This window comes from Crocodylus siamensis, chromosome 6 (genome assembly GCF_052110815.1).
Source record: "Crocodylus siamensis isolate JL-2025a chromosome 6, ASM5211081v1, whole genome shotgun sequence".
Taxonomy (NCBI): domain Eukaryota; kingdom Metazoa; phylum Chordata; order Crocodylia; family Crocodylidae; genus Crocodylus; species Crocodylus siamensis.
The window spans coordinates 50315516-50331503 of NC_143400.1; the positions used below are offsets into that span (position 1 = coordinate 50315516).

The following is a 15988-nucleotide window of genomic DNA, read 5'->3' on the forward strand; positions in this document are numbered from 1 at the left end:
TTTGTGAGACAGTGGCTATTGCTTTTGCTTGTGAGCTCCTACAAATGTTTGGGGCAGGGCTCATTTCTGCTATGTGTGTACAGCATATAACACACTGGCCTCCTGTCCCTGGCTTGGAGCCTCTATGAACTAGTATCAGGCTAATAGTATTGGTGATGATGACAGTTACAATCAACAGGTGTCCTGACCTCAGAAGCTCTACCTCACTGCATGGGAAAGTGCCATATTTCCAAGGGCTTTATTTTACCACCCATGTGTCTTCTGTTTTTCTTTCCATGGGGGTTTCCTTTCTTTTCAGTTCTGTTCTCATGCTGTTTTCCTCCCCTGCTTTATGCCTTCGTTCAATCACCTCTAGGCTTCGGTCTTCTTCTTTCCCAGCACTGTGTCTAGGAGAGCAAGGGTGATTCCTTGCCCTGTGCCTTTTCAAGGCACTCGAGCCGAGACTTGAGAATCCTTTCCCTCTGGGCTCCACAAGATGTAACAAATGTGGTTATTTTTCTGTGAAACCAAGGCACCGGCATGCCTGCAGCCCGACTCCAGAAGGTCCCTGTGCACACTAACCTGGTGCTAAATATTGCTGCAAGCATCTGTTGCCTAGGTTACAAATGCACAACATTCGACAGAACAGAATCCTCTCGGCAGCGTTTCTCGTTCCCTCTCCTGGTGAGCGGCCCCCAAGCGATCCTCTGCTTTTAACTGAATTAGTGGAGTTTGTCTTTCCTGCTCCACCCCGCCACCCAGCCAGCCACAGCCGAATTTGCAAAGAGCCGTATACAAACGCTGCCCATTGCTTTCAGGCTTCTTTACTTTGTAGTGGTATCCTTGGCTGTTGAGACCCCAGCTCCTTTCGAAAATGCTTGGCCATCCCTACTGTTATTGCTACCTCATTGTTTCATCTCTGCTAGTGGCATTTATCTTGACCCTCTTTGACATGGGGCCCTCCCTACACAGACAGCCTGCCCCAAAGATTTTATGCCCTTGGTGGGACAGATAATATAGGGAGTGTTATCATCCCTCGTGTGCAGATGGGGAACTGAGGCACATACCCCAACCAGAGAAGGAGCTAGGTGCCAGTGTAGTCCTTGGTATGGAAACGAGGCTCCATACACAGGGCATGTTGCCTCAAATTGGAGTCCACAACAGCCAGCAAGCTGGGAACAGGGTCCATCTCAAACCCCAGCCATTTCCACCACCTTGGCTTCTCAGTCATAGCTGCAAGGAGGTATCTCCAGCTACTTGAGATCATAGACCTGAATGGTGAGTAGAGACATGCTGAGCCCAAAGAAGGGATCCTTGGGGTGAAATGCAGAGAGATGTATGGGGGAGCATTCCAGCCTGCTGACCTGAAGTGAGCACGTGAGCCTGACAGGGTATACACGTGCCCTTGGACATCCATAGCAATAGGGGAAAGCTGAGCCAGTACCCTCTGGGGACACTGCCCCACAGGCAGCGTGAGGTGGGCATGTTCCCCGATGCTCAGGCCAGCACGTGGGGAGGCACAGGCTGGGCTCCTTTTCCTTCTATCCCACCTGTCACCCTTTAGCCCCAGAGAAGTGGGGAGGGCAGGGGGAAATGCAAAGGGCCACTCCTTACAAGGCCTATAATGCCTGGCTGACAAACCAGGTGACAGCCCCTTCTCTCTGGGTCCTCCACAAGCTTCACCCTCGCTAGGGCTGCTGTGAGAAGCCCTGCTCCTCTGCTCAACCTAGGATAGGTGCTGGGGCCTCTGCCTGATGGACACATGCTAGGCTTTCCCAGGGTGTATCCAGACTCGGGCAGAAAAGGTCTGAAGAGCCAGAGGAATTATGTATTTGGATAGGACTTTATTGAAAATGTGGAGGTTAGAAAATCAACAGTGTTTGGGGGCCAGACAGAGGCACGGCAGCTGGGCAGAGGAGGCACTTGAGTTAAATTGCACAATTACATCCTGCTTTCTTGTTAATAAAAGTTATCCATTCCTGAAATGGAGCGTGAGCACATGCCCTTCCCTCTACAGGAGCCTCGCCAGGGGAGCTGGGTCCTGCTTCCATGACATGCGCGCCCACGGTGGTTTCATGCTGTTATTTAATCGATGATGTATCTGCAGCCAGGAGAACAAGAAGCAGGAGTAAGGCTGGGCCCTGGCTTCAGTGCTCCGTGCATTTTTGTTACTTGGAACTGCAGTGGTGGTGACCTTGGGCCTGGAGGACAGTAGAAGGAGGGGAAATGCACATGTCAAAAAGAGGGTGATTTGTGAACCCAGAGCCTGCCTGTTCAAGAGGCACAAATGGTTGTGGGTGGAACAGTTTATGCCAAAAAAGAAGCCACATCTGCAGACACGGGTGCTCAGTGCTTCTGCAAAGTCTTCCTGAGCCATGAGTTGCTGCAGAGAGCTTAGGCCTAGCTACTTGATGACCTGTGTGGTGTGAACAGCTGGGGGATATGGAAAAAGGAGGCCTGCCATTGTAGCAGCTCCTGTACTTGTGAGCTCACATCTCAGACAGTGGTGATGTGCCTCTGAAGGGCCCTGGAGGGGAGGAAGGTTTCTGGTCCTCGGCAGGAGGAGATGAGGTGGAGCTGGGCATCAGGGGAGGGGGTAGGAGCTGTGGAGCTGGACAAGAAGACATGGGACTGGAGGCAGATGACTGGGGAGGTGTAGGGAGGAGAGCCAGGGGGACAGCAGGACCCAGGAGCGTTCTGGGGGGCTGTACAGCTGAGGCTCTAATCTCTGCTGGGAGCTCGCTGAGCTACAACATGTTCCTGACACACATGTCATTATACGCCATGCATGGCAGAGAGCAAAGCTACAGCAACAACTCATGCAGGGAGAGCCAGGAGGGTGGCCACTGGGTCTGACCACCATGATAAAGGAGAGGGAAAGCGCCTTTTCTCTCTTGCTGAAGAGAGGAGGATGCAGACCCATGGCTTGAAGCTGCAGCAAAGTAGGTTTAGATTGGATATCTGGAAAAACTTCTGCATGGTAAGAGCAGGGAGGCAGTGCAATAGGTGCCCAGGGAAGCTGTGGACTCTGTCACTGGAGGTGTTCAAGGAGAGCCTGAACAAGCCACTAGTGGGGATGACCTAGGCGTAGAGATGCCTATGTTCTACCATGGGGATTTTCCAGGCTTCTGGGCTTTGCTGCTTGCTCCCACACCTCCCTGCACCCTTTCTGCTACATATGTCAGGGTGTTTAAAAACCTTCCTCAGAGGCACTGCGTGTTGCCTACAGCCAAGGCTGGGGACTGACTGGGCTGTGCCAATGCTCCTGATGACATCAAAGCCAGACATTCCTGGCTAGAGGGTCTTGCCCCTCTGCTCGGGGTCTAACCGATGCCGTATTTGGGATCAGGAAGGAGTTTTAGCCCATGGTCAGATTGGTAGGGGCTGGGGAAAGGGTTTGTCTTCCTCTGTAGAGGAAGGGATGGCCCTCTACCTAGGATCTCTCAAGCGTATATTGTCTGCATTTCATAGCAGCAGGACACTGGCTGCCGTGGTCCCCCTGCTTTCTCTGTGGCAGGTTTGGATGTTAGGTCTGTGCTGGGTCAGGGTTAATGACCATCTTATGTGGGGTTTCAGATTATGGATTGTCCAAGATGGTTTGGACAGGGCTAATCCTGACTCAGGCAAGGGGTGGGATGAGATGTGACTGCTGGAGGTCCCTTCCAGCCCCACTTCTCTAAGACTCAGTGAGGACGGGAGCTTACCTCACAGACCATCAGGGCGCTGCCTTCCACCATGAGGCCAGGATCTCAGGGCATCACTCATCTACCCTCAGGACTGTCCCATCCAGGGTGCATCTCATCCAGGATCCTGTCTCTACCGGCACCTGCCTGCTGCAGAAGAAGGCATAGGAATCATCAACAGCAGGTAGAAGCAGGGTCACCTGTCCTCATGGCTGGATATGTGTTCACGTGGGTGCACACACGCCATGGTAGCAAGAGAAATTGAAAATGGATGGTGCCAGTCCTGCATGACACATTCAGAGAAGCTGTATGGGGAGAAATTAGCCAATTCCTGAAGACAGACAGACAGGGAGCTCCCCTAGCCTCAGTGGCTCCGAGGCTTCCTGCCATGGTCCCAGCAATCACCTCGGTGTGTACTGCAGGAGGAGTGGTGACCGCCACGGACTCCCATATGCTGGGGCCATACTAAAGCCAGCAGCCCTGTCCCAGTCTAGGGTACGGGTGAAAGAAAAGCCTCCTGATGCTCAAGGCCTGACTCAGGCTTCGGAGCTCTGGGGCTGGCACTGGTGGAGGGAGACGGGGTGGGAAAGATCCTGCTTCTCTCTCCCTGGGCGCATGGCATGCCTGAGCCAGACGGGCCTGCGAGCATGTGGGTGAGTGTGGGCGTGAATGCTTTCATTACTAGCTGTTTCAGAGCTAGCCGAGCCCCCCTTTCCCCCCACCCACCCCAGCTGCTGGCAGCTGCTCAGGGAGAGCCTGTCTCACTCCGGGTGGGATGCAGCCCACAGCAGTTTCCAGCCGTGCTCCCTGTCTCAGCCATGCCATGGGGCACATGCACACCAGCTTCTCCAGCTCTATGTGCCTGCTCCTGTTTGATTGCTGGCCTCTGATCTCCATTTCTTCCCAGGCAAATTTCAACTGATCCCCGTGCATGCTGGTAGCAGAAGCAACACACCCCTTGCATTCACCCCATGTCTTCACTGCTGTTAAACACCAAAGCCCTGGCCACATCCTAGCTCTGCCCCACTGGGCCCAGTCCACCCACCCCACAATCTCCCCACTCACCAGCTTTCTGCTTCTGGTGGGCTTGGAGAGATGGGCCTGTTTCTTTGCTCCTGCTCCCAGCTCAGGCCATGGCGGTGACCGCAGGATAGGAGCGAGAGGAAGGCCCCTGTGCCAGTCACGTGGTGAAAGCGCCGGATGTGAGCTGACCTGGCTGTTGTATTTGGCATTGCTGTGCTTCCTGCCAATGCTGAATGCCTTTGATCTCTGAACACATGTGCTGTTCTCTGGAAAGCCACCTCCAGAGACAGCAGGGACATTCATATCATAGCACTACCGGTATTTGGTTTTGCTGTCCTGCTTTCCGCAGAGACCAGAATGTACTTTGTGGGGTCTCATTTGGCAACCGGTAGAATGGGATAGTGAGTGATATCGGGTAAATAAGAGACCTGAGGTTTTTTTATAGAAGCTGTTGGTCATAACTTAGCTTATTACAAAATACAATTTCACCCTTCTATCAAACAGCTCATACAAACCTGGTAGAAAAGCTTTAGCAATCAGGTAGGAAACAGATGGCTTCTCCCGCCCCCCACCCCCAACATGGTTTCTATCCTAGAGCTGTGTTGCGTGAGGGGCCTGGTGTTTGTTGCTACAGGATGGTGCTGATGGTCTCTTTGGGGACCTGGGTGCTAGGCAGCGATTTCAGGTATTCCAGGTGCTTCCTGGCATCTTCCTGATTGTGCCGGACATAATACACAACGTAGGTGATCACCATGGTGAACCAGCCAAACATGGTGATGAACATGGCGATGTCTGTGGTCTTCTGGCGTATGTTACAGAAATTAACCCCAGAGTCCAGGATCTGGACCAGCGGCTTCCCGATGTATTCCTCTCGCACAGATGTTTGGCAGGTAATCTCGTTCACTGACTCTGGGTCCAGTTTCACTTCCCACAGCACCTCCTGCAGAGTGCACTCACAATGCCAGGGGTTGTTGGACAGGCGAATCTTGGCATTCAGTTTGACCAGGGCCTCCTTGGGAATGCTCTGGATATGGTTGTTGGAAAGGTCCAGCATCTGTAGCCCATCTGCCACCCCTTTGAAAGCTGCCATGTCTATCTTCTCAATGGCGTTTCTGGACAGGTCCAGCTCTTCCAAGTGATTCAGGTGCTTGAAAGCATTATTGGGTATTTTAGTGATTTTGTTAGCGTCAAGCTTCAAGTACACGGCGTCTTTAGGGATATCCTGTGGAATTTCTTCCAGATGCCTGGAGCTGCACAGGACAGCCATTGCTCCAGAGTGGTCCGTGCACTGACACCGTTGTGGGCAAGAGACACTCAGAGGGACACCCAGGAGGAGAGAGAAGAACACGTTTGTAGCCAGGAGTTGTGCAAAGGGGGAGGACAGGCGTGTCAGCAACATACTGATCACTGTGTCCCTAGCTGATGCCTCTGCATGGCTGCTGGGTGAACTTTAATCCTGGTGGGAGCTCATTTGAATCTGAATTCCACCGCTCTCATCCCTGGGCACCAAGGATACGGTCTGTAAATGGATTGCTTGAAACCAAGTCTTTCACTCGCTTTACTTGTCTTTCAAAGGGTATTCTTTCCTATCTGACGGTGGGGAAAAGAAGAGAGGGTGGGGGGGAACAGACATCACTTTTCTTGAACGCGGTTCAACGCTTAAACGTCTCTGTGTGACCTACATTTGCACAGCAAGTGGCTGTTTAGCTATAAAGCTCTAACATGGAAAGACGAGGCCACATCCTGACAGCCTCTGCTCTCCCCATTTCAAGCTGGCGTTTGCTTTGTCTTTGCCTTTCTCAGATTTTCAAACAAATGGGGCTCATTCTTCCAGGCTGGAGTTGGGGGGTGGGGGTGCAGATACCCAGAAGCAACATTCATCCTTCTGCACAGCCCACCCAGAACCAGAGCCCTCCCTTCAGGTAGAAAAGGATGGCAAGGGGGCAGGGGATGGGAAATTCCCTGCCAGCCTCCACGTGGTTAAAAAAAAAAAAGTCACTGGTCAAATGCTGGAAAATTGCAAGACAGGCTGAAACATGGCAAAAGATAACAAGAGGTGGGGCTCTCTGGAGCTGCCTTCTCATGTGGGAGCCTCCAGGTTCCCTCTGCATCGAGGAAGTGGCCATTTAAAACTGAAGGCTGCCGTTCTGGCAGCGGGACTCCAGGAGGTGCCGCTTTAAGAAAAAATACGTTCTACATGCATCTTGAGGGGGCTGCCCTCATGCATGCCCTGCCCCTCATCTCCATCAAACCCAGAGGTGTATTGGTGAACCTGGTGTGCGAGTATCCCCCACGTGATCTCAGAGTTGCCATAGCGGGCACCCTCAGTGCAGCTTAGCCCCCACACTTCCAGGTTTGTGGGGGCAGAGGGGTGAGAGCAGGAACAGGTGGACACGGCGTGCATGAGAGCACCCCTGTCGGGCCACACCAGAGTTATGGTGTGTATTGTTCCCTCCTTATTACCAGTCTCACGGTCGGAGCGAGCTGGCAATGCTGCAGCCAACATGCCTGTAGCGCCTGGCACAAGATGAGATGCAGGGCAGGGCTCGTGCTTCACAGAGGTGTCTCCTGGTCCCTGGGCCTCCCAACACTGCTCTGGGCGGGGGCAGTTTCCTTACTCACCACTGTCCAGTGCACAATTTCCAAGCTCAGTCTTAGCATACAGAGCAAAAGCTGGAAGCTCGTCTATGGAAGCAGCTGCCATGAATTCTGTACTCACCCTGCCGGACCTTCCCGGTGAGACCAGGAGCACCAGGCTGTTGTTTCTACCTGCCAGGGAGGCCTGGGTTCTGGGCCCTGCTCCTGATACAGTTTGTGTATTTTATATTAACCAGCAGTGAATAAAGGGCCTGACAGTCCTGGGGGCAGGAACCAGGCCTTCTGCCCTCCCCTGAAATGAGTGCTCTGAGCACCAGCAAACAGACACACGTGAACATTGTGCCTTTCTCTGGCACAATGGACCTTGCATTCTTTGCTGCATTGTGGAGCAGCGTCTACCGGAGGGGTGGAGGGTGCCTCGTCCCAAGGACTAGCCTTTACCTTGGTAGTTGCGGCACTTTCCGTGGAGGTGGGAGAAGTGGATTTGTATCCCTTCAAACCAAGGAGGGAACTCAACCCTCTGGGTGGCCCCTCTAGCCAGGGGGACCTTATATGAAAGGTGAATACCCTCCCTGCTGGCTAGCTTTTCAAAGTGGCCACGACTGCCTTTTGGGTCTTCACAGGGGGATCCTGTGTTCTGAAAAGCCCTGTGTTACTGGGCTCCTCAGGGTGGTTAGGTAGCACATGGCAGATGCTGAACTGCTCCGACTGGGAGTCCGGGCACCTGGAGGACTTCAAAGGTGCCTCTGCAGCAGAGGTGCTTCTGGGCTTCGACAGCAGCCAAGGGGATCTGGGGATCCCAGGACTGCTCTCAATTCTACCTAAGTCCTGCTTGGGCATGTCAGCTCTTTCCTGGGCCTGGCCCTTAGCCAGTCAAACACTGAAGCACACGCGTTCTTAAATCAGCAAGGACTTCAGCACGGAGAGCTGGAAGTTTGATTATACAGGGGGCTCAGGGGCGTGTTTGTTGGCCGAGGCGGCACGGACTGATTGTTCCGCCTCACCCTGTTTTGCTGGGAAGAACAATTGTGTCTGCGTTTTCCAGAGCTGCCTTAAACCGTTTGGCTCAAGAGTTAATCTAGTTACGGCTCATGTCAGAGCAGCGCCGGTTTCCAAATATACCCGCCTGCAATATGCTCAGTTGCTTAGGCTGGAAAGGGGCACTTTGCAGAGAATAATTATGGAAGGGATCTGCTTGCAAATCTCCTTGCTCTCCCTCCCCCTCCCCTCCCCAGCACCAGCCGGCTACTTTGTTGACCTGTTATTTGCACGTAACTCTTTTAAATCAGAAACTAAAAGGCACAATACCTGAGTTGAGGTGAGGAGTGTCTGTCTCCATTTGCTTGCTGTCTCAGAGTTTGCTATTCTCCTTCCTCAGCTCGCGAGTGCAGAGGCAGTGCTGCCCCTGCAGCCTGCTCTACCTGCCTGTGCTTGGGATCCAACAATGCTGCTGGAGGGGACTTAAACCCAGGCCACCACTTGTTGCTGCCTGCTCTGCCTGCCTTGCCCCATCCCTGGGCTTCCCTTCCTTCGCCCTAGTGCACACACACAAGCCATTCCCCATGCAGATGGGATGTAATTGGATAGCATCTGCCTGTCACTGACATCCTAGTGGCACATCCTTGGATTTTTTTAAAGGGACAGTCAAGCAAGAACACATGTTGCTCCCTGTCCTTGCAAACAACCAGATTCCCCCAGGCAACAGTGTCATGTCTGTGATGAAAGTGAACGTGAGAGCAATTAAGCGCAATTCGTGTTCAGAGGGATCTTCTGGGCTAGCAAACCCCCTCTCTCATGCTTGCAGCTGCCATCAGAATTGCTGTCCTCACTCTGCTGTCATTTCCTGCTGACAAGAAGGATTGAAGCAGCCTCCAGGGTAGCAGCTATAAACAAGCTGGACAAGGTTCTTTGGCTAGATGTGATATCTTTTATTAGACAAAGATATCACACCTACCCAAAGAACCTTGTCTGCCTATGTCCTTAGACCAACATGGCTACAATCAACAGCCCTGTTAACAAGCCGGGGAGTTTGCTGTGGCTTGTCTCGTTCCAGCATCAGATGCAACAAGCTTGAGTTCATGGAAGCTTAGGCACTATGGATATCTTATTGACTTGTCTACAAGGTGCAAATCTACCCTGCCTTCTGCCTGACTTCAGACCAAACACCCCTCTCTCAACCTGCTCCAGTCATTGCCCCTTGTTGAGTTGCCTGTGTTAAGTCCCATCCTATTGGCCTCTGTCACATGAGCAGGGGGAAAACAAGACATATGGGTGGAAGATAGGGCTGGAAGAGACTGAGTTCATTCCCTGGGCCCAAGGCAAGGCCAGTGATAGCTAAGACATACCTTGGGGCATAGGCAACTGGTACCTCCCAAGTCTGGGGGGGCACCAGATCACTGATGGGGGGTCGAGGGGTGCGGGGGTCCTCCAGTGGCCCATCAAGCCAGCAGTGAAACTGGTGAACCTGAAGGTGCACTTCTGCTGGCACTTCCAGTTTCATGGCTGGTGCTTCCACAGGGTACACGGCCAATCTCAGGGGGTGTATGTGTACCTGTGTGCACCCCTATACATTGCCAATGGTATCAGTGACTGGCAATCTGTTTAAACCTGTAACTGTACCATGAACGACGTGTGCCCCCAAAAACTGGAGGGACACAGCAACCACGTGTAGGCAGCAGCAGGGGTAGCAGCGGTGTGGGTGTGGTGGTGGTGAGCGGGGAGCTCCCACAGGTGGCTGCGGCGGTGTTGATGGTGAGGGGAGGGAAGTGGCAAGCAACAACTGCCCGCAGGCACCACTAGCAGCGTCAGCAGTGCTTCTCTCAGGGGGTGCACAACCAATCTCAGAGGGTGCATGTGCACCAGCGTGCACCCCCTACATGTCACCAATGCCTCAGGGATGTTGGTTGTAGCCGTGTTGGTCTAAGGACATAGACAGACAAGGTTCGTTGCGTAAATGTGATATGCTTGACATTGTAACCTGCTCATAAGCACCTTCAAGGATGAAGACCCCTCCTTGGGTGCCCTATTCCAGTGCTTGATTACGCTTCTCCCTAGAAAGTGCTTCCTTGTTAGTAGGATTGGGGAGCTGCGGGGCACTCAGGGTGCAGGGACAGCAGTGACACCTGGTTGCCTTGCATTTAAGATTATGTGGCTGCTGATAGCAGCCGCTAGTTTTCACCCCTTCCTCAGATCAGTGCCAGGGCAGTTGCCCTGTTCATCCTGCCCTAGTGAGACCACTGCCTCATGTCTAACCTAAATCTCCTTTGCTGCAGTTTAAGCCTATTACTTCTTGTCCAACCCTTGTGGACACAGAGAACGATTTATGACCTTCCTCTGTGCTGCAGCCATTTACATACTTGAAGAGTGTTATCATGTCTCCCCTCAGGCTTCTCTTTGCTAGAACAAACCTGCCCAGGCCTTTCAGTCCCTTCTCACAGGTCACAGTCTCTGCACCTCTGACTAGTTCTGTGGCACTTTTCTGGACTCTCCCCAGTTGCAGAGTGCAGTGCAGTGTCCAGACCAGAACCCCAGCTGAGGCCCTGCCAAAGCTTAATAGAGCGGAAGAATTACTGCATACTTCATACGTATGATACCTCCATGTATTCCTCCCAGAACAAGGTTAGCTGCTCTTGCAATGGTACCATAACTTTGCTGACTCATGTTCAATTTGTGATCAGCTATAACCTTCGATCCTGTGCTGCAGAGCTGCTGACTGGCCACTCATTCCCTATCTCGTATTTGTGCAGCTGATTAATCCTACCTAAATGTAGTACATTGCATTTGTCCCTATGGCATCGTCTTTATTTCATGCCATTTCTCCAATTTGTCAAGATCATTTTGTCCTCCAGATCTCGCCCTACGAAGTGCTTGGAAACCCTCTCTGCTTGATATCATCTGGAAATTTAATAAAGGTTTTTCTCTATGCTATCATCTCAGTCACTAATTAAAATATTGGATAGAACTGGGTCCAGGCCTGACCCTGTGGGACCTCACATGAGATGCCTTCGCATTAGGATAGGAGACAATTGAAAACCACTGTTTGAGACCTATTTTCTTCAACCAGTTGTGTATCAGGAGGATGGTGATTACCTCTAGTCCGCCTCCCTTATCTTGCTTAGGAGAATGCCAGATGGATAGTGTTAAAAGACTTATTAAAGTCAAGCTACACAGTGCCCACTGCTCTCTCTCTCTCTCTCCAAAGCCTGTTGTGCTATCATAAAAGGAAACGGGGTTGGTTTAATGCCTGCCGCGTATCCCTCTGCTACTCCAAGCTGATGTGCTGCCTCATGGTGTCCGACACCATCCGTTGGTCCCGTGACATCTACATGGAACACATCATGGACCGCTGCCAGTACTCAGAGCCCACCAGACGAGCCACCGCCGGACCGGACCCGGAGGGAACTGCCTGAACCGCCCCTCCCCCCCACCCCCATGCCAGACGGACCTTCACTCTGAGAGGATTCCTTGACCACAGACGACCCCACTCCACCCAAAGAGGACCCCCACGACTCTATATGGACTGAGGCACTTCCTCCGAACCACTTCCTCCACCCTTGCGGACCGTTGTAACGGTTTTGTGTGTATCTGTCTCCTTCCTCTCTTAGCATCATGAACCCCCTCCCTCCCTTTTCCTCATCCCTGATCCCGCCCCCCCCCCCCCCCCCCCCCGGGCTTAGTTGGCTAACATTGTATCTTCTGTAACCTAGTTGTGTTCCCCTCCTCATCCCCACCCCTCTAGTGTTAGTCCCTCGCTCGGGCAATCTGTATTTCCCTATCAGCTTTGCCATCTTTTTTTCTGGATTCCCAATCCTAAACATTTACTAATAAAAGTTCATCTGTTCTTGACCAGTCCACCTTAGCTTTTGCTTAGCACCTAGTTGTCTTCTAGGTGCATATGAAAAGATTGCTTGCTTGCTTATTCTGTTAGGTTTCTTGAAGCTGAAGTTCGGCTGACTGGTCTGTAAGCAACCTTTGCCCCCTTTTTAAAGATATTAAGCGGTACCACTAAGCTGCCCTATTCTGATCTTCAAGAGCCTTTCCCATCCTGCATGAGTTCTCAAAGACAATTCATTTGAGATTGCTTTCATCAGTTGTCTAAGTAGTCTGGGATGAAGTTCTTCAGGCCCAGATGATTTGAAAACAGCTAACTTGGAGAACTGATTGCAAGCCTGTTCTGGCCCGAGTGTGGCATGAAGTAAACTAGTGTAGCTGATGTTAACATAGAGTGTAATAGTAGTGAACTATAACCATGTTAGTCTTGGCCTGTAAGTAACTTGAAAGCTCCATTTTGTATTCTTTTGCTTGACATAAGTGAATGAACTCTCCATGCCCTTTATGTATGAGTGTATGTGAAAAGGTGAATGGTGACAGAATGGCATAGAGACAGGAAAAGAAGACTTAACTGTGTTTATAAGCAACGAAGTGCCAAATGTGTAAGTTACCAGTCAGTAAACTCATTAATAGATACCTGAAGAATACCTTTGAGGCCTAGGGTGCCAAGGAAATAATGAGGAGGAGGAGGAATGCACACATCTTGCCAGATGGGCAGCAAGGACACTCCAAGACTGGGATACCAACTTTTAAGACCAAACTAACCTTGGGCTGAGATAAGCAGAAGATGGATGAGGGACAACTGCAAAAACAGAAATTGGATATGGAAAAACCCCAAAGTGCTGAAACAAAGAATGGTAATCCCTATACAAGAGGACGCTGAAAAATGCCAGGTTGGGTGAGTCTCTCTCTCAACTTCTGTTTCTTCAGAGCACAGATGCGTCTGTTCACCCCTCTTCAAGCTGCTATCTTCAGGATCTCTCTCATAATAACCACCCTGCCTGCTATCTGCATCTTCTCTCAGTAGGACTGGGCTGGCCACCCAGTGCTATTATTGAACAATTACTGCTGGTAACTATAATTCCTGAGAGAATGTTTTGTGTTTGTGGGTGTCTGTGTGTAATGAAGTACTGTATAATGTGTGTGTATGCCTATATGAGTGGTGTGTCCGAACCTCTATGTCTAATTCATGTAATCAATAAATGTGGCATTTTGCCTTATCCCCCTTTATAAGGTCTTGCTCTTGATTTGATAAATTGGAATTCAGGTAACATGAGGATGTACCCTCTTGTCACTGGTGCCCATTATGTTATTAGCCATTTAATCACAGTTAACCTTTTAACTGAAAACTGAAGCAAAAAAGGCATTAAGTACTCCAAACTAGGGCTGTGCAAAACAGTACCATTTTGTTTCAACTTCCGTTTCGCCATTTGGATGGGACAGTGTTTTGTTTCAAGTTTCATTTCATTTTAAAAACACTGTTCCATTTAATTTAGTTGAAACTGTTTCTCTGTTTCACCCATCAGCTATAATGGGGATGCACAAAACAGCCTATAACTTTGTCATTTCTTGCCTGATTCAGATGAAACTTGCAGGGATGGTATCCCCTTCTGAGGCCACAAAGCCTGCCAAGTTTCAAGGAGACAGGGGAAGGGGGTTCTGGGAAACTGCACCTCAAACTGCTGACAAGCACAATTCGTGACGTGTGACTGTGTGTGTGCGCTAAAGCGCAGCTGTTTTTCCATCCCTCCCTCAGAGCACTGGGATTGGAAGGGACCTCAGGGAAGGATGACAGTCACTGGCCAGCTAGGCATGTCAATATGAGTAGTCCTTCTCCCCTCTTCCCCCTCCCTCTCCTTAGTTTTTGTTTCCCTGCAAGCAAGCCCAGCGTCAAAACTTGAAATGTTTTGAAACTTTCAAAATGTTTTGAGTGCCCTCATTTCGTTTCGAGGCTGTTCTGAAGCTTTTCATTTTGTTTCAATTTCACTGTTTCGAGCTCAAAGTGATTCAAAACAGCATCAAAATGGAACTCCTGGCGAAATTTCACACAGCCCTACTCCAAACCTCTTGGCAGCATATGGTTTTAACTTTCTTTTCCCATTAGTTACTAGACTCACTCTTTCCTCTAATTGCTCATGTACTTAGAAAAACCTTCCTTGTGCCCTTTGCATTGCTTGCTAATTGTATCTCCTTTTGTGCTGTGCCCTTTCTGCTTTTACTCCTACAAGGTTTCTATACTGCTTCTTCTCAAGTTTCAGGTCATTAAGGAGCCCCTGTTTCATCCATGTTGGTCTCTTACACTTCCCATCTTTCCTCTGCATCAGGTACTGCCAAGTATGACAAGGAAATGAACAGAAGAGCATCTCAGGGTGGCAGCAATCAATCTCTGTGCAGTGAGAGGTAGCATGGGCTTATGGTCAGAGGACTGGGGCTGGGAATGCAAGGCCCATTCCCAGTTCCAGGCACAGATCCACTGGTGTTACTCGCTGACTTTTTGGGTTTCTGTTCCCCACCTGTAAAATAGGCACAATAATCCCTCCAGGTTGTGGGGAAGGGCTCTCTCCTTAGTCCTGTCCAGGACTAGGAGTGTGATCAGAGCTCTTCAAATGGCTTTTCTCTTACTCCTCTACAGCCAAGGAATGACCCCAACCACCCCTTTAATGTGCCATGGAGACTGAGCTTCCCTCTCACTTTTACCTAGTGCGCTCTATCAGCAGGCCTCAAAGCATGTCACAGAAGGGCTCTGCCTCTCTATACCCTTTTCATAGGTGGCAACCCTGAGGCACAGGTGGGTGAAGTGACTTTCCCAAGGTTACCCACTAGGCCAGTGGCAGGGACAGGACTAGAAGCCAGGTCTCCTGAACATCACTCCAGCACTTGGTTCACTGAGACTTACTGCCTGAGGAGAGCCCCTCTCCTCACACCCATAGATAGGCAACTGGGAGATGTACTGGCCTTTCACTGCCCCTGGGCTGTGACTGAACATGGCATTCCTCTTTCCTGCCCAGCATCCTGACCCTGAATGACAAAATCTGAGCTGAGCTGTATGGGACAGAGGCTTTTTCTCCCATCTTGAGTGTTTACACTGCCATGCACCACAGTGCCCTTATTTTGGTGAAAAAGTCACGTCTTGGCTATACTGCAGACACCAAGGACCATCTGTGAAATCATCAATAACATAAAGCATCATTGCTGGGCTAAAAGCAGGCAGGGGCTGGGGGTTCATAGCTCAGTGCCATTATTTTAGGCTCACTGCAGACTCATGCCATTAACTTATACTTGATTCATATTTAAATTTTTTGCTTCACAACCCTAAGGGCTAGAAACATATGGGTGTCTTAAAATGAGTGCTCAGTTTCAGCACAACCTGGCTCCGTCTTGTAGGCTGCTCGAATGCACCACGGGAGGGCTGCCAGGCACCCTGCTGTGGCCAATGAAGGCAGCTCTTTCTTTTTTGTCCTAATCCAGACATGAGTTCCCAGGCACTCTGGGTGCTCAGGCAGTGAGTCCTGAAGAGGTTGGTGGGCAGCACTTGGGGGCAGTACTGTATCACCAGGATGCCTCCTCCTCAGGCGTATATGACAAACAGCAGGCCAGATCCTGATGTGGCAGGAACCATCAATGATGCAGCATAGATTTCCTTCAACAGAGGAGGAGGCCCAAGCTACATTATCTGGAAAAAGCTGCCACTGTAGCTCGCAGTGGCCAGGTAGCTACTAAGGACTCATTTTTGCACAGACCCATGTATTCACCGACATCCCTGGGCCTGTTGTTTCATGGGACACCTGCACAATTTTCTGTATCCTCGGCCAGACTGACACTATCAGCTCAAAACCCTCCAAAAGACCAGACAACACTGAAAGGCACCGTTCCAG

At 50.8% G+C, this 15988-nt stretch overlaps 1 protein-coding gene across 2 annotated transcripts; it reads right to left on the minus strand.

The window, feature by feature from the left end:
• Nucleotides 1-1815: 1815 nt before the first annotated feature.
• On the minus strand, nucleotides 1816-8780 carry LRRC3 (leucine rich repeat containing 3). 2 transcript variants are annotated; one of them, XM_090051903.1, is made up of 4 exons: nucleotides 8592-8780; nucleotides 4728-6275; nucleotides 3684-3812; nucleotides 1816-2080 (listed from the first exon to the last, which is right to left on the minus strand). In XM_090051903.1, the coding sequence occupies exon 2, from the start codon at nucleotides 6082-6084 to the stop codon at nucleotides 5314-5316; it is 771 nt and encodes a 256-aa protein (XP_089908029.1). In that variant the 5' UTR covers nucleotides 6085-6275; nucleotides 8592-8780; the 3' UTR covers nucleotides 1816-2080; nucleotides 3684-3812; nucleotides 4728-5313. The 2 variants fall into 2 exon arrangements, with proteins under 2 accessions (XP_089908029.1, XP_089908028.1); XM_090051902.1 differs by having other exon boundaries at nucleotides 1816-2180.
• Nucleotides 8781-15988: the final 7208 nt, after the last annotated feature.